Consider the following 27,818-nt stretch of genomic DNA (forward strand, 5'->3'; position numbering starts at 1 on the left):
TGGCCGCTGTATTACACTTAAATACACACACGCGTCAAAATTCCCGGCCCCACCCCAATAGAATCTGGACCTTCTTTTGATAGACCCGCCCCACACATACGCAACCCAGGCAACGATGTCAGTTAGAAGACACACCCCTTACTGCTGATTGGGCTACAAGTGTGTTTTGGTAGTCGGCCCAACTCCCTTTTCCAAAGTGTTTTTCAGAAATTGAGCACTCAGACTTTAAGAGAAAGTAAACAGCTAATAGAGAAAACGCATGTGTAACGGTATATTAGATCCAGACTTTGGTCTTAAAGGGGAAGTTACCTAATATTGCTCCTGTCTGTCACTCATGTTAATCAAACAGCATTGAGAGAAAATCTCTCACTGCTCTTAACTAAATCACTTTTCTACCTTTAATAAGATTTGTACGTCGAATTGTACACGAGTTTGATTTGAGTTGCTCGTTCAGGGTTCGTATTCATACTGTATTAGAGCTATGACTGACCGAACAGACCCTAAATGATTTGTTTATGTGTAATGAATAATATGAAATACAAATGTCCTTTTTTACAAAAAGGTTGTATTTGTTTACATTAGTAAATGCATTATGAACAAAAGATTAACAATATATTGCATATAAGGATTTTTTCATTGTTGTTAATGTCATTATTGCAGTAATTGATGTTAGTTTGAGTTTTAAACTGATTTAAAAATAAAAATGCTAAAATTAATAATATTTACAATAAATAAATAAAGTTGATAAATATAATGAATAATACATATAATATAAATAAAATAAAATAAAATAAATATAATTCATATATATACAAACTGTTGTGGTTTGTAGGTTTCAGTCCCAGGGATCACACATACTGATAAAATGTATATGCTTGAATGCCCCGCATGTCGCTTTGGATATCAGCGTCTGGCAAATGCAAATATGTGCAAATATATGCACATACTTAGTTTGTATGTAAAGAAATACGCCTTCTTTAATGTATATTTAGTCTGTTATAGATTGTGTCTTGTTCTATATTCCTAGAGAAATTAATATTCTGCTATAGGTGCCCACAGAAAGCACAATGGTACTTTGCAATAAAGAAATAGCAAAATAACAGCAACCTGCGCATAGTCCAGGGGTGCACACTTTGAGCTTTTTAAATTCCTGGACTGCAGGGTGAAGTGATGCTGTACAGCTCTAGTAAAGTACTGTATGACATATCACACCAGTCAGCAATTACAAAAAAAATGGACTGTATAAATATTGTGATATAAAGCGGAAATCAAAGTTCGAGGCAGATTCAGTGTCTTTGACACAAAGTCCTTTCAATAATAAAAAGCTCACACGTTTTTTAGAAGGCGAAGGATGTACTCACCATTGACTGTAAGATGGACCCAGCTGCCGTTGTGGAAGGTGTCGTACTGCTGCTCCAGCATGAGGACCCTGCACTCGTACCAGCCCTGATCCTCTGAGCGCACCTGCTCGATCTGCAGAGATGCTTTGCCATGCAGAGTGGCTCTACCTGAAACATCATATCAGCATGTGTGACTGCAGATAAAGAGACAAAGACTTCTACTGAACAATAAATACAACAGCAGTCCAGCCAATGCATTGTATGTAATGTAATGCATGTTGCATACACTAAACTTGAGGAAGTTCACATTTAGGGGATGCAGATTCAATTGCATTTCTCAGTACTGAGCACCTTACACCATATTTCTATGCAGTTAAGTAATTGAATGTGAACTATTTTACATACCAGTAATATTTGTTAGTACTTCTGACATGTTTCCTTGTAAATGACCATTTTTATGTTTAGGTTCAGTCATTTGAATTTAATGGCAATTTAAAGGTTATTAGTCAGTAATTGAAATGCAAGTTCAAGACTGACACGTCACTTTCATAATCATGACATGACATGATTTTATGCACGTTTATGACAACTGTCATTAAGTGTCATTTGTTCAATTATGTCATTTTTAATGCAAAGATGACATTGTTTGAGAAGTCTTTGTTATGATTTTGTTTAATATTATTTACTCATTTTTGACGGAGGTGGCGTTTAGCGACTTTTGCATCTGATCTCTTCACATGATTCAATGCTAGGCTAGCGAGCTAGCACGTGGAGCAAAGTGTAACATCATGAAGAAAGCAATCATTCCCTGATTTCAGCACTCCTACACTGTATCAAATGAAATGTGTACTGTACTTAAAATAGAAAAGAACAACGTATCACAGTTCACATCTGAGTATTACATTTTCTGTAGCAAGAGGATTAGCAATATTGACTAAACAAACTGTCACAGAAACTGAGAGAAAAGAATGCAGTCAAGCGTCTCTGTCTGAACTAAGCCATTCCTGAGCCTGACGCGGGCCAATAACAGACCAGATTCAATGCTCCTTTTACATATTTAACACTTTTGAAAGTTCGGGGCATTATTGAGGCATGTGCAAAATGTGCGCTCTTGATTTTGCCAAGTGGTTGATATCCTTAGGGCAACATTATGTTGACCCTGGGACAACATTTTAATCAACCAATCAGATTTCTTAAATAAGTTAATAATTTCTCTCTGATATTAGGGTTCAGTTACAGTGGCAGCTGGTGACTTCTTTTCCAAGGGAAGCGATATTATATTCAAAATATGTGTTCAGAGTGTCATGTGTGTTGCTCGTGTTTTCAAAATATGTGTTTGTTGCATAATGTGAACCATGTGCATTACGTGTTTTGGCAAAATAAGTGTCTGCTGCACACGCGTCAAAACCGTTTATTATAAAAGAGACGCTCACGTTCACAAAACTCCCTTAACAGTAAACTCTAGTTACGCATGAGATTATGTGAGTATCTGGCAAACGCTAGCAGCAGGCACTTATTTTGAAAAGACATGTGATGCACATAGAATCACTTGACGTGCCAAACACATATTTGTCACGTCCCCGGAACAAGTGGGAGGATGCAAACGCAAAGTTTGAAATAAATAACATTTATTAAATAAACAGGAAACAAAACAAGGCACGACAAATAAGTAAATAGGCAGGAACAGGGACCAAGACATACATTGTGGTAAGGACACAAACTGAGGCAACGATCCAGCAACTGAACATACAGGTGACTGGGATATATATACACAAAGACTAAATGGTAACAGGTGTGATGATTGGTAAAGACTAAATGGTAACAGGTGTGATGATTGGTAATCAGTGAAAAGTCCAGATGACAACAATCAGAACAGAGACAACAGAAACACGGTTGAAACCGTGACATAACCCCCCTCTCAAGGAGTGGCTACCAGACACTCCACCTCAGCCTAAACAAAAAGTCTTGGTGGGTGGATCTGGGGGAGGGACGGAGGGCTAGGAAAACAGGGCGGAGCAGGCAGAGCGGGAGGCCAGGGCGGATCCGGCTTAGCCTGACCGGCCATCTTGGTCCAGGCAAAATGTTTGGAGAGCTCGAGGTCGGCCAACTCGGGAACCGACTCTGACCACCCCGGGGGAGCAGACTCGTGTCCGGCGGCGACCATCCCGGGGAATAATCGAGCATGGCGGCGGCCGTCTTGAGAACTGCATCGAGCGTGGCGGCAGTCATCCCGGGAACCGACCCAGAAGATTCTACCAGCACGTGAATCGACTCTGGAGATTCAACCATCACGGGAACCAACACGAAAGATTCGAACGTCATGGGAACTGACTCCGAAGATTCCACCCTCACGGGAACCGACTCGGACCATCTCGGGGAAACAGACTCGTGCATAGCGGCTGCCATCCCGGGGAATGAATCGAGCATGGCAGCGGCCTTCCTGAGAACTGAATCGAGCATGGTCGCACTCCTTCCCGGAACCCGATGCTCCCTACTTGCCCCCAAAGAAAATCTTAGGGGGAGATTCGCTTCCAACAAACTTGCTGCGTCCTCAAATGGCTGGATCGTTCTGTCACGTCCCCGGAACAAGTGGGAGGATGCAAACGCAAAGTTTGAAATAAATAACATTTATTAAATAAACAGGAAACAAAACAAGGCACGACAAATAAGTAAATAGGCAGGAACAGGGACCAAGACATACATTGTGGTAAGGACACAAACTGAGGCAACGATCCAGCAACTGAACATACAGGTGACTGGGATATATATACACAAAGACTAAATGGTAACAGGTGTGATGATTGGTAAAGACTAAATGGTAACAGGTGTGATGATTGGTAATCAGTGAAAAGTTCAGATGACAACAATCAGAACAGAGACAACAGAAACACGGTTGAAACCGTGACAATATTTTGAAATGATGAACCCCACACATGACGGGCTACACATACATACACACATACATACTTCGCATTGTGCGCCCTCGAAAAATAAGTCACCGGACGCCACTGTTCAGTTACGGTTAGAGTTGGGGTTTGGGGTGGGTTAAAGTTTTTTACAAAAATGTTGTCCTTGGGTCTACACAATATGTTGCCTTGAGGACATCTCTGACTTGGCAAAATCCGGTTGAGGGTGCAAAATGACATTTGTATATATTTTTTAAATCTGTTGCCTGAAATGCTTTAGTCTGTACAACTAAAACCTTTTCAACTTTTTTTACCAAAAACTTTAAGCCTTTTGCATATTTTTGTGTTCAAAAACAGCAAGATGGGCTGCAACTGAACAAAGCAGTATACAGTAGAGCTGCATGATTCTGTATAAAATGAGAATCACGTTTCTTTTGCTTAAAATAAAGAATATCAATAACTTTTTTATTTTAAAGATTTACAAACCCTGAACATTAGGTTAACATTAGTTTTTAGAAGTGCAATGAATTCTGCTTCTGAAAGTTTCAGATAAGTGTAGATAATATTTAAGTTCAGCAAATGTTAATTTCAGAGTGATAATGTGCTCATTTTATTTAAAGAAAAACGTTAATACATATATATATATATATTATATTTTAAGTAGCCTAAATAAAAAACGAATACGTTTTGGTGCAAATTGCTGCCACTACCTGGATTGACATTTTTACACTTGCTAAGTGTGTCCCATCGGGTGAATAATTCTACATGCACGCTTGGGATCTTCACGCCCACTAGAACACTTGGGACAAATACAGGAAAACGTCATGTAAGTAGTTAAGTCGTCAAGTGTAAAGACCCCAAGTGTGGTTATTTGGACATAGCCAATGTTTCTGCCTGTGCTAAAAACCCTTTCGGAAGACATAAGATCGGAATATGATCCTATTTTGTAGGTATGATGACAAAATTTTCAAAAACCCCAAAGCTTAAAATCTATCACCTGACTAGAGAGAGCAGACATTCCCATTTACAAAGATACCAGGATTGTAAAAATCCGTTGAGGATTGAGAAAGTTATGATATTTTTAATATTAGAAATCAGAGGAAAAAGTTATATATGGATGTCTATGGAATGTGTGTGACCAAAATGCTGCTTATTCACATGTTTTTGCTTATAACTCTCTAGATTTTTTGCTTAAAATCTATTACAAGAAACGTAGTATGCAAATTTTCGAGATTTATTTAAATACAATCTTCTCCATAGATTTAGATTACAATGTTTCAGCACCAAGATAAAAGATATATATTGTGGTCCATCTACATTTCATTAGTGTCCAGAGTTTAGTGGAAGCACACCGACCGGTCGAAAGTGACACACATTTTTAAACCGTTGCTGTGAACTAAAAACACCTCCGAGTTGAAAACTCAATATATCAAACGCTTCCAGTGGTCAGACTTGACGTATTTATTGTCGTATTTAGTGAAAACATACTACAACCTTGCGACGAGGACTGGATATTGCATGAGACGCATTGTAAAAGTCCCGCGCGGGCGGAAGCAGATTTTATGCCTAAGAATTTCGATGGGCGTGCCCGCGATGTCAGCATTGCTATATTTTGGAACTAAAACAACGTCAGGGTTCGTGTCAGACGTACCTGCGCATTGCTCTGCACCTTTGCCTCACTCACTCTTTAGTTTCTGTTTCTTTCTGTCTAACTTCTCGGCGAAAGCATCTGCTGTACCGGCGGCGCGGACACGAGCACATATGGCTTGCGCAATACCCGATCTGACGTCAAGACTGCTGTTGGTGATTGCGGGTTGTCGCGAGAACTGCCGAGACTGCTGTGTCTTTCCTCCTTAAAAATAGAATTACCTGAATCGTAGAAATGCTGGATTACTCGGGGGGTCAGATCGAGATCACGATCTTTTAACGATTAATCGCCCTCTACTGGCCAAAACCGCACTAAAGAAGTTTCCAACCGTCGGGTCGCGGTCCTGTAGTTCGAGTGAAAACTACAAAAACTTGCTTTACGGCAGACCTACAATCCAATCAGAGCCAGCTATGCTGCAGTATTTACGACAGTGATAACGGACAATTACGCTTCTAACCTGTAGGGGGAGCAAAGAGCAAAAACTCTTTAGTGTTAAAATGACACAATCTTAAAAAAATGCTATGCTTGTGGTGGAATAGACAAAAAACAGCAATACTTTAAAGGACACACATTTTAAGAAGCTTTATACCACGGGTCTGTTGAATGCTGCATTCTGATTGGCTGAGAAATGTTCTATGGGTGTTGATTATTTTTCTGTAAACCGCACACCTAACTTGTAAAATGTCTTAAAAATAGGCACCAGAAAAATGTTTGTGGTAACCGTGGTATAAGCGGAATAATTGACTCCGGTCCTTTGAATTATTTGAAAATAATGCACACCCGCGGTGTTACGGCACTCCGCCACCTTGGTGTGCATTATTTTCTTATAATTTAATGGCCCGTCATCAATTATTCCTTACTTAAACTTTTGTTAAACACACACTTGCCCAGCAATTGACAGATCGATTAGTGATGTCAAACCTATATATTTGTATATATATCCAGACTGATCTCACGAGAATTCGTACATATTTTTTTTACAAGTTAGCTAATTCATATAAATTCATATTCAAAGTGAATCGTACAAAAACTTACAATTATCATAAAAAACCATGCTGAAACCCCATCGCTAACCTCGCCCCTTACCCAAACGTCACAGGGGAAAGGAAATCATACAAAAATCTATTAGCCTGACGTTGCCATACTCAATTCTAGTCAGAATTTGAGTCTGATACCGCTCCATTGAGCTATAATTATGAGGCGTGTCTCAACTGAAAAATGCCTCTGCACTCAATTGGATAGACCTACGACCAATCAGAGCAACCGAGTGTGTAACGTATGTTGAAATTACGTCTTTGCAGCCTGACCGAACTGGTAGTTATTCGCTACAATGACACTAACATTGTGATTATACCGAGTTAGCGAATGTACATCAACACCTATTATGTTTACAACATTTCGTTTATATCACAACATGAAGTATTTACTAAGTCATAGAGTAAGACTATCTCTTACCATTTGTACGTTAGGTGAACTTCATCCACGGCGATAGCCATTACGTTTGCTTGAAAATATTGGAGCATAGCATGTCCCTCCACTCAACCACGATTCCGGGCTTCCGAAAAGAAGCTGGCAACGACCGCTAATTATATCCATCTCGTCGTGCACGCTGAGTTGCATCGCCGTGATAACGTTAGCCATTTCAGTTGCGACCAACTTTTGCCAATTAGGACATCAACAAATGCCCTGCTCGCGTTTCTCTGTTCCTCTTTTAAAATCAATGCTCTGTCGATATCTTTTAGTACAGACTCAATGTCAGAATCCACACATCTGAACTCTACAGCGGCAGCCATTCAACACACGCGCTCTTTGGTGACGTGGTTCATTACGTTACTGTTGATTATCTGTCCATCATCGTATAAAGCCCGCCCTGACAATTTGATTGGTTCGCCCAGCTCTAGTCCTAGCATAGCAGCTCCTCAACGGAGAAACCCCAGACCCATCTTCCCGTTTACAAAATCTTGTGGGCGGGGCTAAGATGGGCTGGCACCCAGGCTAAAAATCTATAATTGTGGTTGTACAAATCAAAGCGTACGTTTTTCATTATCCCATTTTTCATACTTTAGTTGGTGTGTAAGGTTGCTGTAAGAGCATAAATAATGCTTGCAAAATGATAAAGTTCAATGGCAAGCGATATATTTTCTTTAACAGAATTCACTTTTCAAGTACCACAGAGAATGGTTTGGACTACCTTCCCGGACATATGACGTCAATATAAGAGTTTTGCCAGCTAGGATAAATAAGTTGCTGTCGAATTACAACATACTTAAAGGCGGAGTCCACGATGTTTGAAAGCCAATGTTGATATTTGAAATCACCTAAACAAACACGCCCCTACCCCAATAGAATCTGGATCTTCGGTTGATAGACCCGCCCCACACATACACAACCCGGCAAGGATGTCGGTTAGTAGACACACTCCTTACTGCTGATTGGCTATAAGTGTGTTTTGGTAGTCGGCCCGTCTCCTTTTCCAAAGCGTTTTTCAAACAACGTGGACTCCGCCTTTAACAAGCTACACAATCAGAACTCCTTACGTATTTCTGAAGGAGGGACTTCATAGAACAAGGAAGACATCAGCCCGTTTTTAGGACAGTGAAAACAGCGGTATAGCAGTGTAAATTGTGTGGAAAATACTGCGTGAAATAAAATGCCGTGAAATGGATTTTTGGTCATACCACCCACCCCTAATATAGCGATGATATATCTACAGTATATAATATTAGATCCACATAAGCACACACACACACACACACGATCCAGTCTGTGAAAACTGATATTTTTATGTGGTTTACCGTTTTCTACATAAAATCATCCTTAATAATGTAAAGAACATTCTGTGAAAATATAACCTTGATATCTAATATTGACTGAGTAGGGCCATGTAAATGAGTGAAATCAAACGCTAATGCTCCTAATCTCATAATATGATTATGATTTTAGCCTGTATTTTACAGAAAGGGTCACAAATGTGTGTACATATCTAATAGTAAAAAGATAAAAATATATATAAACTAGTTGACCTCACTAATCGACTTGTCAATTGCTGGAGAACTAGGTGGCCATTGTGACCCATTTCCTAATGTTTATTGAGCCAATACTGCCTGAGTATATCACGTATTTACGTTCTGGCTGGCCTTCATACTTCATATCACTGTTTACCAAGCAGTAGATATCTGAGCCCTGGGATCAGAACCACACATGAGAGAGGAAACGGCAGGTTTCCAGAGCTGAAAATCAATACGGCACGGAGCAGAAGAGGCTGCAGTCTTGCAGTAAAAAAATAAGACCTTCAAAATCACAGCTATTTCCGTGTGAGGTGATAAAGTGCTGATGTGATCGTGGCGACGGCGTCAAAGTTAGACAGCATCTTCACGCTGAACGAAACTGCAAATAAGGCGTTTGCAGAGATCCTGCAAACAGAAGCCGCATTATTCACTTTCCTACTAAAATTCTCCGCATTGAACACAATGAACTTCACTGTAAACTGGCTCACAAGGGGTTTACCTCTAAAGATCGCTGTTTAATCGCAGCTCACCATGCTCGAAGTGCACGGAGCCGTTCGTAAGAAAACTTGTTAGGTGCTTAATTACCAAAATCCTACTGCAGGCCTCTTGCCAGCAACGATCGGGGATGCATTTGCGCACTGCATTTATGGGCCCGTAAACAGGGTCCTGAATACAAACAATCAGCCTCTAGCTCAAAATCACTTTAGGAGTGTCCGTGTAAATCACTTCTAAACTGCAGCAATGATTGCCGCATAGATTGTCAGTCTGCAAGACAATGAGAGCTCTAATACGGCAAATCAGACCCTGAAGCTCTGACAGTAGAAACAGTGAAAGTTTGGGAATTCTGCGGCAGAAAATTGCATTGCGAGTTACAGTAATAGGCTTTTGGAGTTCAATGGTAATTGTGTGCGAGTCCAGCCAAAGTGTGAGACTATAGCCTCGTGGCGGAGGGGAACAATAAAAATTGAGCTGCCATGGAGACGATATAGTAGCCACAGGAGACGGTGATGTACAGTCCCACCACTGGAACTACATCAGATCTCATTTCTAATGTAAAATCTGATGAGGCCACAACCAAATAGAAGAATAATTCACTCCCCCTTCTCTTTCTCTAGCCAAAATCAATTATTTCCTTAACGGGAGATGAGGATTTATGAGAATTTGCAATATGATGATGCAAATAAGTCAATTTTGTTTTAGACTGTGGGCCTCCTTTTGAGCGCCGACCTATCACTTTCATACCCACAACTGTAGTAATAAGCCATCATGTGACTATGTTTCAAAATCTAGTGGGTTTGCGTAGATAGCGTTGTTGGCAAAGTTTCAAATCGATGAAGTACCTGCTGCTTTATTGTTTAAAAAGTATGTTATATAAAGTATGTGTGAGTGTTGTATAAATACATTTTGACTGTACTGGATCTGCCATGTTTCTCTTGTCACGCAACTTGTATGTCCTTTGACTTATGACGTAAACAACCATGACCATAATTTATGTGTACATTGTTTAACAAGTACAAATTTGTCACGAGGAATACATTTCTTGGTACTATAAAGAGCTTAAATCACTTTAAGAGCCACATGATTTATAGATTTCCAGTATTTTTATTATATTTGATGCACACTTAAAAATCTACCTGGAAGTAGAGGTCTTTTTCGGGTCCAAAGAAATGTACCCGACCCGAAATGACCCTAATCACTTTGTACCCGAACCCGACGTGCATAAATAATTTTTTTTTAAAGAAAGACACGACCCGAGACAAACCCGAGAAAGTTAGACCCGAGTCCCACCCGAACCAGTGGCAATTTTTTTTAACCTGACTGGACCCGAATGTGAACTGCACTGACTTGTGTGCAGTCTGCAGCCCCGCACGCAGCAGTCAGACAGAAAGAAATCCAGCTGGTCTCGTAACCAATTTGGCGAGCTGCTCCATTTGTTTTACTTTGTTATCTGATGATGACACCAAGGTAACCGTTTAAATGTACATTTAACTGACAATGTCTGTCTCAACAAAAATTAACCTACCGCCAGCCACACAATGTCGCAAGCGCTCTTGTCAAATAGATGAGAGGTTTGAAAAGGACTTTGACGCACACACGCGAGAGAGTTCGGGTCCATTCGAAAAAAACACAGTCATTTTAATTTATCCGAGACCCGATGCCGCTATTATTATACCCGTAGTAGGTGATCCGGGTACTTTTTCGCATACTGTTTTTTGAATACTATGAATTCGTCTTTACTATTTTCGCCTACTACATAGTATGGAAGTAGGTGATTTCGTATGCAGCGACTGGCATTTATTATTCAAAAACAGCTAAACTAGCCTGATCTCATGTAAAGTACTGTTTCACAATCTGTATTAAGAGCTACTCTGAGTTTTTCTTCTGTTGTTCACACAAAAGACTTGCTTTCATGCTAAGCAGCCAACAAACAAAGTACTTCCACAAATGTAACACTTTCCCCGCCATTTATAAATTATCTCGACAATCAAGAGAAAACGCTTCCCTGCCAATGGCGAGTTTTTATGGCAATCCATATTTCCGCTATTATCCACTAGATCAGGGGTCCCCAACCTTTTTTTCACCACGGACCGGTTTCACCTTTAAAAAAAAATTGCGGGGGGGGGGGGGTTTGGGGTCGCTGAGTTGCTGTTCAAACGTGCTGAAAATCCTCCTTTTTGAAATGTACGTTTTAAACGGAAGTAAAGATAACAACCTAACAAGCTTTATTTAGGCTATAGTATATTTTCTATAGACGTGTAAAACCATATTTTGGCGGATTGTTTTTTACTTTGATTGTTTTTACTAGTTTGCCTTCCCATTTAGTCTTAATAATTAATGGAACCTAAACGAACTTGGCTTGCTGTTCTCGAAGGCAGCTCGAATCTTGGTCGGGCTCGAGAACCAATTCCAAGTAACAGAAGAGAAGAAAAATGCAGTGAAGGAGGAGAGATGCCAGAAGAATTGCGGCTGGGCGCAGAGGCACGAAGACTCACGTTTACCATGATTAATAATGATTGACAAGTTTAGGTTCCTAACAAACCTACGTTTAAAGTGTAGCCGTTAAAATATTATTAGCCTAATAGTTTATTTTGATCATGGTCCTACGATCGATGGATAATTCTGAAGTAGTTTTAAAGAAAAATAAAATAATTACTTTTCAGTCATTTGCGCTGTCACACAGTTGAACGTCTCCGCATATGTACATCATTGCGACGTACATTTGCAAATAATTCATAAAGTCATACCTCCGCAATTCTTTGATCGATTGTGTTTTAGAAGTACTGTATGCTCAAACTATGACAGCAATGTGATCGCTGATGCGCTGGTAGAGAGAGAGAGGCGGAGAAAAAGAGAGAGAGCGCGGCTCTGTACAAAAGTGGAAATGATCAATGTTATTTGAAGTCGGCTCTTAAAGTACAAAATACCCGATTAAGCTTTTACGCGGCTATTATACACATTTTTTTCGGGACGTTCTTGCGACCCGGTGGCAACTTGTCCACGACCCAGTACTGGGTCGCGACCCGGTGGTTGGGGACCTCTGCACTAGATGGTGCTCTTACCCACCCTATAAAACATTGAAGCGTCCACTGATCCAAAAACAGTAAAAACTGTAGAGATATATTTTTGCTGTGGTCAATAACTCACAAGTGTGGTCTATTAATACCAGGTGGAATTTTGTAAAAATGTAAAACGACTTCAGTATAATTTCACTTTAAACATAAGTAGTGAATTGTTACTTTCGACCTCACGCTGTGTTTTCAGTTTGCGTTGTTTTCACTACCAAAGGAGACTTTTTCAAGGAGGGATATACTAAACGTGTCTGGCTGTGAAGAGTCAGTGGTTAAAATTAATTTTTAACGGAGGGATTTAGACGTTTGGCAATGAAAGATGGTTCAGTACCCACTTTATTTGGAACAACATGCGTCTCCTAACCACAACCTGTAAGTATGATTATAGCTACATACTTGCTTAAATGAGTGTAAAATGTCTATCATCATTTTTATTGCTTGGATTAATGATGAATGATGTCGTTGTCAGAGAGTCACGTTAGCAAGCGGTTAACGCATGCTGCACTTTCGGTTTTGCTATGACCCGGTTATTTTACATAAATGCTTAAATGAGTGTAAAATGCCTATAGTCGTTTTTATTGCTTGGATTAATGATGAATGATATCGTTGTTTAAACTCTATATACTGTCAAAGTCACGATAGCAAGCGGTTAACGTAACTCATGCTCACTAAGGGTTTTGCTATGACCCGGTTAGTTTACATAAATGCTTAAATGAGTGTAAAATTGTTCGTTTCGATCGTCGTTTGTAGTGCTTGGATTAATGATGAATGATGTCATTGTTTAAACTGTTAATTTACTGTCAGAGAGTCACGTTAGCAAACGGCTAACGCATGCTCACTTACGGTTTTGCTATGACCCAGTTAGTTTACATAAATGCTAAAATGAGTGTAAAATGTTAGTTTCAATCGTCGTTGTTATTGCCTGGATGAATGATGAATGATATCGTTGTTTAAACTCTATATACTGTCAGAGTCACGATAGCAAGCGGTTAACGTAACTCATGCTCACTTACGGTTTTGCTATGACCCGGTTAGTTTACATAAATGCTTAAATGAGTGTAAAATTGTTAGTTTCGATTGTCGTTTGTATTGCTTGGATTAATGATGAATGTGGTCGTTGTTTAAACTGTTAATTTACTGTCAGAGAGTCACGTTAGCAAACGGCTAACGCATGCTCACTTACGGTTTTGCTATGACCCGGTTAGTTTACATAAATGCTTAAATGAGTGTAAAATGTTAGTTTCAATCGTCGTTGTTATTGCCTGGATTAATGATGAATGATGTGTATTGATGATGACAATGTCTTCTCAGTAAATCATGTTAGCACGAGGTCAATACATGTTGCACTATTGTTGGTCTGTGCGACTGATCTGTGCAAAGACACTCTGTCAGTTGACCAATCAGAGCAAAGTAGGCTACCGAAAGGTGGGGTTTAGGCAGACTCGAGTCGTTGAACAGCTTCACACAAATCGTTTGGGGATCTCTGAGAATTGGGGTAATTTTTTATTTATATTTTGAGAAAATTACAGTGTTTTTTGACCTTGCATGCATTTAAACCTGTTGTCCGGGACTTATAAACAGTGATAGGATGCTTAAAATTGTCATCTTACTGGCTCTTTAACCCTGGGCTTGGAAATAATCCTTGTGCTTACCAGCGTACTCAGGGTCCACATGAGGAGGGTAGAAGCGGAAGTTGATGAAAAAGGGGATAGGCACACCGAATTTGAACCACTCCACGACATAGGGAGTCTGCTGGCCGTTTAGAGGGTGGCTCACGTCACATCCCAGAACAACGCTCTCTCCTGCACGGGCCGTCACAAACTGGGGCTCCTCTCTCACTCCGTGGGCACCTGGACCACAAAACACAACAAAGAAATCAGCCCAGATCATAAAAGATACCAATTGTACAGTATTATTAGCATTTTCATAAGGTGGGAAAGTATAGGACTACAACATTTAATGACATTAATAATCAGTTTCACTCTAATGGACTCATGCATGTGAGACCACGCCCACTTATTTACATACCACAGTATACAAGAAATAAAAAAACAAACATATTCTCATGTAATTATTAATTCAAATGAACGGCCAAGCAGGTGAAAAGTCCCGTCTACCATTAATGATATGACAAGAGGCTTATTCACGCGGCTCACTGATCTCAGCTAATTCACACTTGGACAGAATTTGCAATAGAGGGACCAGTGTTTTAGCGATCAATGCCTGAGCACGTCACATGCCTACGGGTGACCTATCGGAACGCTAAAGGTCATTGTACCTGCCTCAGCAGAAAATATATTGGGGGAATGGATTTTCTTCAGCGGGTCTCCTCTCTATCAGAGTTAGCACGACTTCAGCGTCTCAATGAAGGGGAAAATCACCTCCGGGATCAAACGACCAGCTGACGCTGCATTCTTTACCATGGACACAATGTATGGAAAACTAAGTGATTCAGTACTTGTATTCATTTAGGGTAAAGTGGGTTATAAAATCATCTTTCGTTTCTTTCTTTTACAACTGTGCAACAACATATGTACTGTAATCATCTTACAAAACTGAGCATCATTAAAAAAAAGTTTCAGTATGTAACACAAATAAAAAAATACAGATTTGAGGAACCATTCTTGACTTTCAACCAAACTCATATGTACCAGTTATTTTGTTTACCAGTTTAATCAGCTTTATCCAAAAAAAAAAAAAGAGTTAATCCACTTTATTTGATTCAGCCAGCACGGCTTTCGGACTAAAACAGGGCAGATTTAATGACTCTTTTCCTAAAGTATAGCTAGAATCTCCAGTCACAGAATCCTATCTACTGTTGTGTAAAGCAGCGCAAAGTACAGCTTAATGAGAGGCCAACAGGGTGCATGTAAACTCATAAACTCACTGCACATGACCAGCCCAAAGCAGATTCAAAGCATTTCAGCAGCGCTTAAATGTGGGTCAGGGAGCCCTGCGTTTAGCCTTGTAAGGATAGACTAAATGTCACCGTGTAGCACATCCGCACTGTTGAACGCTTATTAAAAAATGATGAACGATCAAGAATTGCACATTGCAATTTCACATAATTAACACATTAAGTCGGCTAACCAGATATATAAATGCATTTGGGTCTTGATTTCCATCTTAACTTGTATTACCTGCTTTAGTAATTGCACATCACTTGCCGTGTGAAAATGCATTAAAGAAATATTTCACCAGCAAATGAAAATTCTCTCTCTCTTTCTTTTTTTTCTGCTAAAGACTAAGTTTTTTTACTTTATGTTAGGGATGCATCAATATATCGGCCTATAATTGGTATCGCTATTTTCCACTATCTGCCATCGGCTTATTGTAAGCCCTGCACTACTTTTATTACATAATAATTTGAAAGGAGTAAAAAGCAAAACTATCGGTACTGTATGTATTGTATTGGTAGACATCATTCTGAGTATAAGCATCACCACACACATGTTGTATCAGTGCATTGCTACTTTACATATTTTCCATTTATGTTCCAAAATGTTGATTTGATATATATATTCTTCCTGATTGTATGGGGTGGACAGGTGTCTTTATGCACCTAACGACCTCAAACAGGTGCATGTATTTTAGGATAATAAATTAAGTGGAGGTGGACATTTTAAAGGCAGACTTACAGGTCTTTGAGCGTCAGAATTCTAGCTGATAGACAGGTGTTCAAATACTTATTTGCAGCTGTATCATACAAATAATAAATATATATGTATATATATATATATATATATATATATATATAGAGAGAGAGAGAGAGAGAGAGAGAGAGAGAGAGAGAGAGAGAGAGAGAGAGAGAGCTCAGATGCAAAACCTGCTAAGTGCATCTGGAATGATTTCTTGTTAATTGCCATTTTTTTAATCAGGCTCTTAATGGATTCTGCCTAAAAAAACTGCATTTCTAAATGGCCAAGGCCAGGATTAAGCAGATTTGATGTGAAAGTATTTGATGAACGTAATAGTACATGTCGTGAGCTTTCGTTTACAATCATTATCTCATTTTTGACAGAGGTTGAGTTTAGTGGCTTTTGCATTTGAACTCTTCGAATATTTACTGTACACCCGTACCAACTGCACACTGATTTTCATCAAAGTCACTCCAGTCACTAAAAACAGCTCATAAAATAATCAAAATAAGAGACTACGGCCTAGACCACACGTACACAGGTATTTCTATCCTTCGTAAAATAAAATCTTAGCGAAAAACAACGTCACAGGCAGTGGCAGACGGTGACTTCTCTTCCGAGGGGCGCGAATTCAAAATATGTGTTCGTTGCGTCAACCACCCTGAACCATGTGCATCATGCGTCATTTCAAAATACGTGCCTGCTGCAGCTGCGTCGAAAGGGTTTTAACGCATAATCAGCATTTTTTTAATACGCCGCACTTTCGCAGCATAAATTGCAGATTTCCATGCGCAAAATATGCAAAGATTGCATGATTTCATAATCCCCGCATTTTCGTAGCAAAAAATCATATAAATCTTATCAGAAAGTTGAAAAATTGCATTTACTTCACACAAGTGCAGCCATGTCCCCTGTTGCCATGGGAACGTTATGAAGTGACGTGATTATGTGACGTGAACATCATTGAAAAGCTACAAACAGTTCCCGCAATTTCATTGCATAAAAGTTCATAAATATCCCGCATATTCCGTCGCATTTTTTAAGAAAACATGCCGCAAGATTAAGGATTTTTGCCTGCAACAATCACGACAATACTAGGGTTTATGATAAAAGAGATGCTCACATTCACAAAATACTCGCCAGACACTAACTTAACAATACTTTGATTACACATGAGATTATTCGAGAATCTGGCAAACGCGAGCATCTCTTTTATCATAAACCCCTTTGAAGTGTCTGCAGCAGGCACTTATTTTGACATAATGCACATAAGTTTACATGATAACACAACTTTGAAATGACGAGCCACACACATGATGGGCTAAATACATGTTGTGATGAGCTTTTCATCGTGCGCCCTCGAAAAGAAGTCACACTGGTCTCCAAAAACTCCAGTTTAACACAAAATATAAAGTTGTTGTGAGCATCAGGTCCCTGTACTGGCTCAACTTACGTGACTGTTCAGCCCTTAATCTACTTGTGCCTACTTCCCCTCCCAAAAGAACAGCATGACGACTTCTTCAACACTCACTTTACACATCTACACGGGATTATACATGGCTACAGTGATCCATACAACCTTGAAACTTAATTTTATGTATAGTATATTGCCTTGACTGTTAGGTTCACATGACTTACAGTATCACATATAACTTCACTTCAGTATATTTACGTGTATTTATAAATGAATGATGACCTTGAGGAGCTAAACACATCTGATAAGTTGAACTGCCATCCAGACTCTCCAGTTTACATCCTTTATGAGGTCATAACAAGTAGTCTGGTCAGATTCAATGCTGTTTTCATTTCCTTAATGGAACTGTAACACTGACCGGCACAGTTTATTACAAGGAGCAAAGAAGCTAGAAACAAACAGGGAGACCAAGCATGCAAACATTAAAGCTGAAGCACAGAAGAGGTTGAATTAAGATATCATCTAAAATCTTTGTTGCCTTTTTTAATATAACAGTGCCAAAACTGAACTACACAAGATGTTCACCCAGTCAGTTACTGTACAAGCTTATTAAAGTCTTAATACCAGGAAATCACGGATGCAGCTCCCGGGGATCTTATTCAAATGAGGGGAATACGGCACATCGCTGGTAAATTATTCATTGTTGGAAAATGCAACATTTTGTAGGGAAGACGGTCTAATTACATACATTTTTTACTAGGATAAACGTATTGTCTTACAATAGAGAGAGTGAACGTGTTATAGGAGGATATGCCTTATTATTATTATATTATATATTAAATAGCACATTGCTTTGACCTCATCATATCAAAATTGCACTTTTTTTGTCCATCCCTGTTATACCTTTACAAACTTTTTTGGCGGGGGGCTGACTAAAAATATTGATGACTTATCTTGTACTCAAAGGCGTGTCCACTGTACACACTTTTGTCATTGTTTGCATATCCTGATGAATCAAACCACTCACCACACTGCAAAAGACTTTCTTACTTAGTATTTTTGTCTTGTTTTCAGTAGAAATATCTAAAAATTCTTAAATTAAGATGCTTTTTCTTGATGAGCAAACTGACCTAAGTAAATAAGTCTAGTTTTAAGACAAATAATATACAATTTAAGTGAAATTGTCCTTAAAACAAGCAAAATTTTCTGAGAAAAAAAAAAGTGAAATAAGATTTCTTTTTTCTTAAACACTTAATTCAAGTAAAATTTTCTCACTCCATTGGCAGATATTTTTGCTTGTTTTAAGCACAAATTCACTTAAATTGTATATTTTTTGTCTAGAAACTAGTATTATTTTTCTCAGGTAACTTTGCTCATCAAGAAAATACATCCTGATTTAAGAATCTTTAGATACCTCCACTGAAAACAAGACAAAAATACTAAGTAAGAAAGTCATTTTTTGCAGTGCATGGCATTGTTAGCACCATGCTCTACCAATTGAGCTATACACTGTGAAATATTTCTGTAAAAATTACAGTATTACTGGGTATTACTGGCAACTAGCTGCCAGTTACTTACTGTAGATTTTACATTTATGTTATTTACTGTCAACAGTTTTTTCAAGGTTAAATGTACATGAAACATTTTCAGTCTTTATCTTCTACAGTAAGTTACTGGCAACCAGCTGCATAATTTTTTTTAAATTGTAAGAAAGCCATAATAACACTTTTTTTTTAAATACATTTTTTGTAAACCCAGCTTGGGGTCAAAAAAGAGACAAACCCAACTTGTTGGATTGTACCTTAATCTTTGCTGGGTTGTTTCAACCCAAAATGCTGGGTTGTTTTAACCCATTACTGGGTTAAATATAAACATTTTCACTGTTAATTTAAAAGTCCTGTCTAGTGCACCTTTTTAAGTATTATTGATGTTTACATTTCAGCCTAAATTTGTCATTTTACGCCCCACCCCTTCAACAGAAAACATCTTTTCACCGAACACTTAATCTAAACATAAAATATTGATTAAAATATTACATAATCGACCTCAAACCATTCCAAACCATGAATGAGTCGACTCCTTCTGAATTAAAAAAAACGGCCCGTACACTAGCAGATGAAATGATCCATTATCAGGATGAATAAACACGTCTTCTTTCAGCATGTTGCCATTCATTTGTTTACATTCATCATAATTACATGCAGTTACACAGATTAAATCATTCTGTATACAGTCTTTCATGCTTGCTAATGGCATAAACTAATACTACATAATAGTAATCACCGTCCATTACCGGGATGGAGTGAAATCTTTGCACGAGAGGCAGCGGTAGTCACCCTGCCAAAAGGGGCATTGGGACACATCATGAATAAGCAATCAAATAGAGAACACAGCAGAGGTGAGATCTCAAGGACACTGACCCATTCAGCTGCATAGACCACTGATAAACCTGTAATTGAATGTAAGCCTGTTCCCGATCAAGGTCACTTAAGGAGACAGACGTGTGTCAGAGATATGAACATCGACTACATTGGCAAAGGTATGTGTACACTCCTTCTTTAAAAAAAAAAAACTAAACTGATTTAAATATTTTAGGTGCACCCATTATTAACACCTGCAAAAATAAATAAATGACAGTTATACTGTATGATGTCGCAAACTGCATTATAATCTTCTGTACACTATACCGGTCGCGACAAGATCTGCTGACTCTGTAGCAGTCTTTAATAATCGGCAAAAAATCCATCTCTTTCGCAAACACCTCACTTGCTAATATTTTCTTCTCTATCCTTATCTTTACACTAAAGCTCCGTCTGAAAACTCTAAATTGCTGCCGTATGAGGCATTGAATAAATCAATATTTTTACACTTTTTATTGCATTTCTAGCGAAAAATTAGTATTGTAGTTTTGTGATTAGTTATCACAAAGTGATATATATACTCTCTGTTCATATTTCGAACACGCTGCCTTTGAAGTGTGTCTGAAAGCGTTTCTCTTGGCTGCCTTCATGCCTCCGAAGTCATTGCCCCAGGAGGCAGCGAGGCAACAAGTCAGCTGCCTAAGTTTTCGGACGCAGCCTAAATGTAAATGTAAAACGCATCATGCATACTATTGCAGCAACAATATTAATTCACATCATTAAAACATCATTTATAATAGTAAAACAGTGACAAGGACCGTCAATTTTATTTAACTACAATTATGATTGTTTATTTTAAAATACCCAGACGTCACAGGCGCGTACTGAATCTTTGGATAGCCGAGGCTGTGAAGGTTTCAGGGGAAACGAAGGCCTCATTTGGAAGCTGCATGAGCTTTCGTCGCGGCTTGGTGACGTCATTAAAGGACGCGGCCCCTGAATTGGGATGCACCTCATGTTAGACAAAAACAAATATTCTCAAATATAGACCGAAGCAAATATTTTCAAGTATTACACGATAAAAGTAACAGTGCCCTCTCTGTGACTCATAAAAAGCAAAAAAGTTAGCAGATGAAATAAGAGACCTCTGAGACACCAGATGGCTGCTTTGCTCAATGGAAACACAAGATGCCATCACTATAGCAGGGCCGTAGGTGTCCATCTGATGGCGTGCATGGCATACTCATCACTATGGCCCATCTGGAGGCTGGTGTCTCTGAACTTACTGATCTGTTCTGAGTCTGAACATGATGAATTTGATAGCACCGTATCACCAACTAGACACTGCTTTAAAAATACTTGAGCTTGAGTAGACAAAATCAAATGAGGGAGGCACTGTAGTAAAGACTTAGAAGTAAGGATTTCTTTCTCCTGGCCCAATTTGTGATTTGTGATTTACATGTTAAGTCCATAAAAAACACGACAGACATCCTGCGGCGGCATTCGCACGAGTGAGGCGGCGCGAATGACGCGATTTGCTTGAATGACGAAGCGCGAATTGAGGGTTTTGTGCATTTGAAGCACGTAATTCAATCTAAACTTTGCGGATATTCACAGTGCCTTAACCAATCAGGAGCTTGCCCTAGTAGTGACGTGATTACGACGTAGGGAGCACAGGCAGAAATGAAGCGAGTTAACTCAAAATGTTTAAGCATCCAACTACATGTGAATATCGCAATTTATTCGCTTTATCCGTGTCTGGTGTGAACGCATAGTCAGACTATGAAATGTTTAGCCCAGTCACATGAAATTACGTACCAATAGTCATGTAATTTTTTGATTCTTTTTCGTGATACTGTCACAAATCTCCACGTTTTTTCGTGATCGTATAACAAATTTCTGTTTATGTGTCATTGTCACTAGGGATGCTCCGATCAGGATTTTTGCAGGCCGATACCGATCACTGATTTGTTGTCTTCGTGATCGGCCAATACCAGTGCGGATAACGATTTTTCAAGCTGATATGCAAGCTCTTTGATGACTGTAACTGTAAAATTTTTTCTAGATAAAGTAATACCACAGATGTTGTCTTTGTTATATTACTTGTAGTAATTAGGTATATTATTGTTTTAATAGAGAATCAAATAAATTAGCACAACAAATATTTCTCCTTCAAAGAGAAATTTAATATGCCTTTAGGCATATGCAGTTGTGAGGAAAATGAAAGTTTAAACGCTCAAAACTTTAACAAGCATCCAAATAATAAACGTTCGGCATGAGGATGCAATTGTCCGCGATAGATATGTGTTGTATGCGCTGTTTAATGGGGATGTGAAGACGTGTCGCGCTGTTGACCGGAGCGCGTCCTCAAAGAAAATATACATATCTCTGTAAATGCAAAGCGAGAAATACAAATCTGCACGTCGCAACTGCTTATAAAAATGCTCTCACTACGTAAAAATTTTCTCTAATTGCAGTCGCATTCAGGAGAGGCCTATGATGACAAAAATAAACAGAAGATCGGTTCATAAGATTTTAGCGGCAAATTTAGCAAGTACTGATCGAGTCATTTAATGCCATTATCGTCCGATACCGATCGGCGGCCAATCGATCGGAGCATCCCTAATTGTCACGTCAGAAAAAAATAGTATAAACCAATACTTAAAAAGTGACATCCTAACGCAAACACCAAATCTAACCCTAAACCAAAGCGATATTAGTTTGAAAATAGGAAAACGCAGTTGAGTAACCAATACGTGACAATGACACATAAACAAAAAATTTGTGATATGATCACAAAAAAATGTGGAAATTCGTGACAGTATTAGGAAAAATAATGACTATAGGTACATAATTTTGTGAGACTGGGTAAGAAATGTTAGTCCTGTGTGGGCTACCGTAGCTTCACTATGCATTTCGAAAGGGAGGGGTGAGCTGTGGACTGAGCCATTGGATGCAATTCACAGTCTCACCTCTAGATGCTCCCACATTGCACCTTTGCATCATTGGCCCTTTAGGGTCATAAGTGACATTTTTCAAATCTCTCACAATGAGCGGGGCTGTCCTTACTGTTGAACTAGTTGTACCGAGTATAATCTCAGTAAATCAGAGCTAATAAGAAGCTCAAATATAGAAAGAACACAAACAGAGGCAGGAAGGCAAAGTAGATGTGAAGACGCCTAAAAACTTGAACTGGCATCTGATCACGGTACGGTTCAAACTGATGACAGGTAAGAAAGAAATGCACATTCTCAGCAGGAAATCCCATATTGAGGAAAAACAAAAAGCAAAGCATCAGCATCTTTTCCACATTACACTCCGCCACGATAAGATCAGAGGGGATGACGACACATTCGCCAGGCAGAACAATGTAAGGGATCTTCTTAATAAGACGTCATCTTAAATATGATGAATAATGAAGCCGGCAAACCTGCATTACAACGGCGTCTCCGCTGCGCAGCGGCTATTGGTTAATGTACAGTAGCTACGCCTGGGGGAAGGAAGTGGAAGACTGTAAAGTATCCCTGGGGAGGAACACGAAGCACAAGGAGTTACGCCCGCTATCCTTAAGCACAAAAACGCCAGTGTAATATTTCACAGGAACAAGGCAAAAAGATATGCGGCGACAAATTAACTGAATGCAAATTGTGTGTGGCACACAATGCACCAGCATCGGTTTACTGTACACAAGCTTATTTTAATAAGTACAGTCTCCGGCAGTACGCAGTCAACTGCACAGGGCGCACCTACAGTGTATTGTGAAGTCCGGTACGTCTGAAAGGACTGCTGAATATTTTATGGCAGTGAGGGAAACGGCACGAGCCAAACCCGACGGAGACCCATCTTATGGAGGCCTGGAGACAGTCTGTAAGGTGAGACTGGAAGAGGATGTAGGCAGCGCTGTGGCAGTCTGCCCAAATCTCAACTGGCCTTACACGCTGCTACATCTCACCCCAGTCTTACAACCGCTGACAGCAGCACTGTTCTTAACTGACTGACTGGTACAGGCTAAAATACATCAAGCTCACCAACAAAAAATGTGTTGCATTTACAGTTTCAAGTAAATGTGCACTGAGTCTTTTTTCCTCATCGATAAAGTTTCACACATGCATTTTGCAATGACAGGGCAATCTCATGGTCTTTCTACTAATACTACAAAACATGCCATTTTTGGACATCTTTCTATAGCATCAGGAGCTTTAAAGTTTTGATATTTTTGCTTACGAGTACTTGATGCGGATTGGCCAATTGGTAATTTTTTTGTATAATAACCGCTGACCATTATTTCAGACAACCATGTGTGAGATAACTCAACTGTTTTTACTTTTGGTTCTTTATATAATCTCATTGCTTGCCTTTTGAATAGGGTCCTGACATGGACGCATTTTCCCTCAGGTGTTATTTTAGAAAAGTTAAAATAGGACCCCAAACACTGACTCTTGGGTCACTGCAGTCCATGCCGTCAAAGATCACACTAGTGTATTACTGTGTTATGAGCCGCATCCCAGTAAGGCGTTAGTTTTCACTCTTTGCGGATCGGGACAAGCACTGTTATATGCACCCAGCGGTCAGAGGGCTGCAGGTCAGACAAATACTGCTTGGCAAGGTAGGGGGAGGGAATTTTGCCAGAGGTGTCCATTACCGGCAATCTGCAGACAGTGCCACGAGTCTCTCCTCACAGCTTTATAAAGATAGAGACTGTCCCTACTTATTGCAATGCTTTGTGACACCAATGCAGAAAATGATGTTTGCCGTCAGGCTCTGGAAAACATGCTATTGGTCACTTTCATAACATTATAACATCTACTGTCACTTGGGCAGTACCCTTTAAAAAGGGCCTTATATGTACCATTCGGGTACGTGTGAGGTACTAATATGAAATCTTAAGGTGCAAAGGTGTACTCTAAATGCATTATTTCCTTTTTCTGCATGATACCAAAGGAGCATAAGTTCCAGTTTGGTTTAATACATGTCTGAAGGTTTTATGTTAATAAGTCATGAATAAATCAAATCTACTTACTGGAGTTTTTATGAGCACTCCGGTAATAAAAATGTAGCACCTAGGTTGTAAATACAGGCTCTTTGTCAAGTTACAAAGACGTTTTTCTGTGTTTTATCCAGGTAATGTTCATTTAATCTAAATATAAAATAGTACATCAATTTCCATTATGTTTTCTCACAGGAGTTACAATTCACTATATATTTCATTGGTTTTGATTATTAGATAAATTACTTTAACTGTCTCAGCTATCGCTGCAGTACATAATCTCCTCCAACATCTAATAAAGCTGTAATGTGCTTCTCATCATCTCAAATAAACCGCTGTCTTTTTGCGATGCTTAAATATAAAACAGCTGACTTTTACTAACAAACCGCTTGACAGACCCAAGCAACTCAGCCACAATTTTGTCAATCAGTAAAACTCAAAGCAGTAAGTGGTTCTGCTCTCAAGCCCCAATTTATGCCACTTGTGCGCCAACATTGTCTCATTACAACATGCTTGATGCTCCCAGATGACAGCTTCACAATGGCTGCTGTTGAATTTGCAAAACAGGAATTGTGAACATTATTAACACAGATTTTTAAAAAATCACTCAAGTTTTTAATATGTTGCATGACCAATTTAAAAGGCACATTACACAAGACTTTTTTAAGATGTCAAATAAGTCTTTGGTGTCCCCATTTAGCTTAAAATACCATATAGATAATTTATTATAACATGTTAAAATTGGCACTTTGTAGGTGTGAGGAAAATTGTGCCGTTTTTGGGTGTGTCCTTTAAAATGCAAATGAGCTGATCTCTGCACTAAATGGCAGTGCTGTGGTTGGATAGTGCAGACTAAGGGACGGAATTATCCCCTTCTGACATCACAAGGGGAGGCAAATGTCAATGACCTATTCCCTATTTCCACATGCTTGCAGAGAATGGTTTACCAAAACTAAGTTACTGGGTTGCTTTTTTCACATTTTCTAAATTGATAGAAGCACTGGCGACCCAAATATAGCACCTAAACATGGAAAAAGTCACATTTTCGTGATATGTCCCCTTTAATTAAATGCAGTTTCTAAACCATCTGTATATTTTTGTTAAACTGAGTGGTTTAATGCAAGTATAAATTGGAATTTGTGTGTTGATAAGAAACAAGTTATAGGCCAATGTGCCATTATTTTATATGCCAGTCACAAGTTTAATGGTCGATTCAAATTTAAAGGCAAGTACATGACTCAAATTACAGTAGGTTTAATTAGACAATTACTATATATGTATGATTCACACAGCCTCCCCTGCAATTAAAGGAGGAAACAGCGCCTCTCACTGGACAGAGATGAGAATGTAAGGTTAAGCCAGTCCATTCGACAACAAATATCTACCGTTTTAAATACATGTATGACATAAGAAAGGATAACAATTCAATGCATGTGCACAGAAAATAACAACGAGAATATTATGCATACTGTTTTTTTCTTAAATTGCATGCATGCATTGTGATTAAGCAATGGCTATAATACGCAATATTATACGCAAAACTGCAAATAAATGAAAACGCCTGCGGTGTGTCTGTGCGTAAACAGGCTGTAGTAGCCCAGACAAACGCAGCATGTCTCCATTCAGCATTGCACGCCCCTTTTTAACACTAACTGCAATTCTGGACAGTATTTCATCTATGATATTGTCGTTTATTTCAGTATTAACGTCCTAACCCGTACAAATCGTATGATTGATGGATGCACCGCGATCGGTTGTGTTTTTATAGAGAACAAAAACACAATTTATCATCAAAGCAGCCATCAATCGATTGGACACATTGTAACGGGCAAAGCGACCAATACACGCCTTCAATTGTCTGGCTCGTGCCCTAATATGACACGACGTACAAAAAACACTTAGAAATCGCTCGAGCTCGAATAACCCGCTGTGAACTTTTATCCTACTTATTCACAGAATTACGAAAATGAAAGAAATGCATTGATCTGTGCATTCACAGCAGTGTCACGTGCAGCATCATTTCACACAGACAATGCGATGCTTAAGGTGTTTTAACCAAAACGCAACATCAAAATCCCGCACTTCAACTCACCTTGAGCTGCCGTTCCTCGGGTGCTAAAAACACTTGCTATCAAAGTGGCCACATACCAAATCATAGTACTATTGCCGACCAGGAGTAATAGCTCAAAGTGCCCCTTTCAATAAATCTCTCATGCTCAGTTTCCTCGCACCGCACCGTTTCCAATCGGATACCCTGCTTATCATATCCTGTGCTCTCCTATCTCAGCGTTTTCCTTCATTCTTTCCCCTGCCCGTCCTTCCTATGGCATCCTCCCCCGGAGACACAGAGCACCTGCACCAGCGCCTTTATGGAAGACGGAGATATTGCGAACTGAAACCAAGTGTGGGAATTTAGCCTGCGATCCCGCCCCCGTCGCGCTCTGATTGGCTAATCCCGTGCAGCTTTGGGGCGTGTATTGGTTAATCATCCGCCCCCTGGTAGTAAAATGGCATGGCAGACGATTTTATTCAAGGTGAGTTGGAGTGTGCTGCTGGTGTAGTACAACTGCTGCAGTATCATGCGCATTAACAGAAACCAAAGTCTGCACCTCTTGGGATCTTCTCCATTGTGCACCCTTTTTTTTTTTTTTTTTGAATGGCACATATGTTGGATGTACATTTATGGACAAGACTGCAGTGCTTGTAAGCTTTGATCTGTGCAGATTTTAATTGACACTGCAGTTCCAGTAAACTTCAGTTGTGCATCCACGTATCTTCTGAACGTGACATTTCTGATGGAAAGAATGCATGAACATAACACAAATATACACTAAAGCATGGGTGTGGCTGAAGTGTTATATGTTGTATTTCTCTTACACCAGACCCAAACTGCAGACAACTCCGGGGCGGATTCGCCCTCGGAGTCGTCTGCTGACTGAGGTGGATGT

The 27,818-nt window shown here is 39.3% G+C and overlaps 1 protein-coding gene and 1 long non-coding RNA gene across 8 annotated transcripts in view; one reads left to right on the forward strand and one right to left on the reverse strand.

Annotated features, from left to right (window-relative positions):
• LOC129437897 (uncharacterized) overlaps window positions 1-1,459 on the forward strand; it is a 72,259-nt gene extending 70,800 nt beyond the window's left edge. Inside the window, exon 3 of the long non-coding RNA XR_008642396.2 lies at window positions 1,342-1,459. This is a non-coding gene — a long non-coding RNA (uncharacterized lncRNA). The remainder of the gene's footprint in view (window positions 1-1,341) is intronic.
• The window catches only part of igsf9ba (immunoglobulin superfamily, member 9Ba), an 88,735-nt gene extending 61,471 nt beyond the window's left edge, over window positions 1-27,264 (reverse strand). For all 7 annotated transcript variants that reach the window (XR_008642394.2, XM_055196281.2, XM_055196284.2 and 4 more), the window contains exons 1-3: window positions 26,963-27,264; window positions 14,124-14,321; window positions 1,362-1,508 (exon numbers count right to left, since the gene is read on the reverse strand). Coding sequence is in view for 6 of the 7 variants with exons in the window: in XM_055196281.2 (XP_055052256.1) it covers window positions 1,362-1,508; window positions 14,124-14,321; window positions 26,963-27,026 (409 nt within the window). In the remaining variant the exon portion in view is untranslated. The remainder of the gene's footprint in view (window positions 1-1,361; window positions 1,509-14,123; window positions 14,322-26,962) is intronic.
• Between the last annotated feature and the right edge of the window lie 554 nt (window positions 27,265-27,818).

Source organism: Misgurnus anguillicaudatus, chromosome 24, assembly GCF_027580225.2.
Source record: "Misgurnus anguillicaudatus chromosome 24, ASM2758022v2, whole genome shotgun sequence".
Taxonomy (NCBI): domain Eukaryota; kingdom Metazoa; phylum Chordata; class Actinopteri; order Cypriniformes; family Cobitidae; genus Misgurnus; species Misgurnus anguillicaudatus.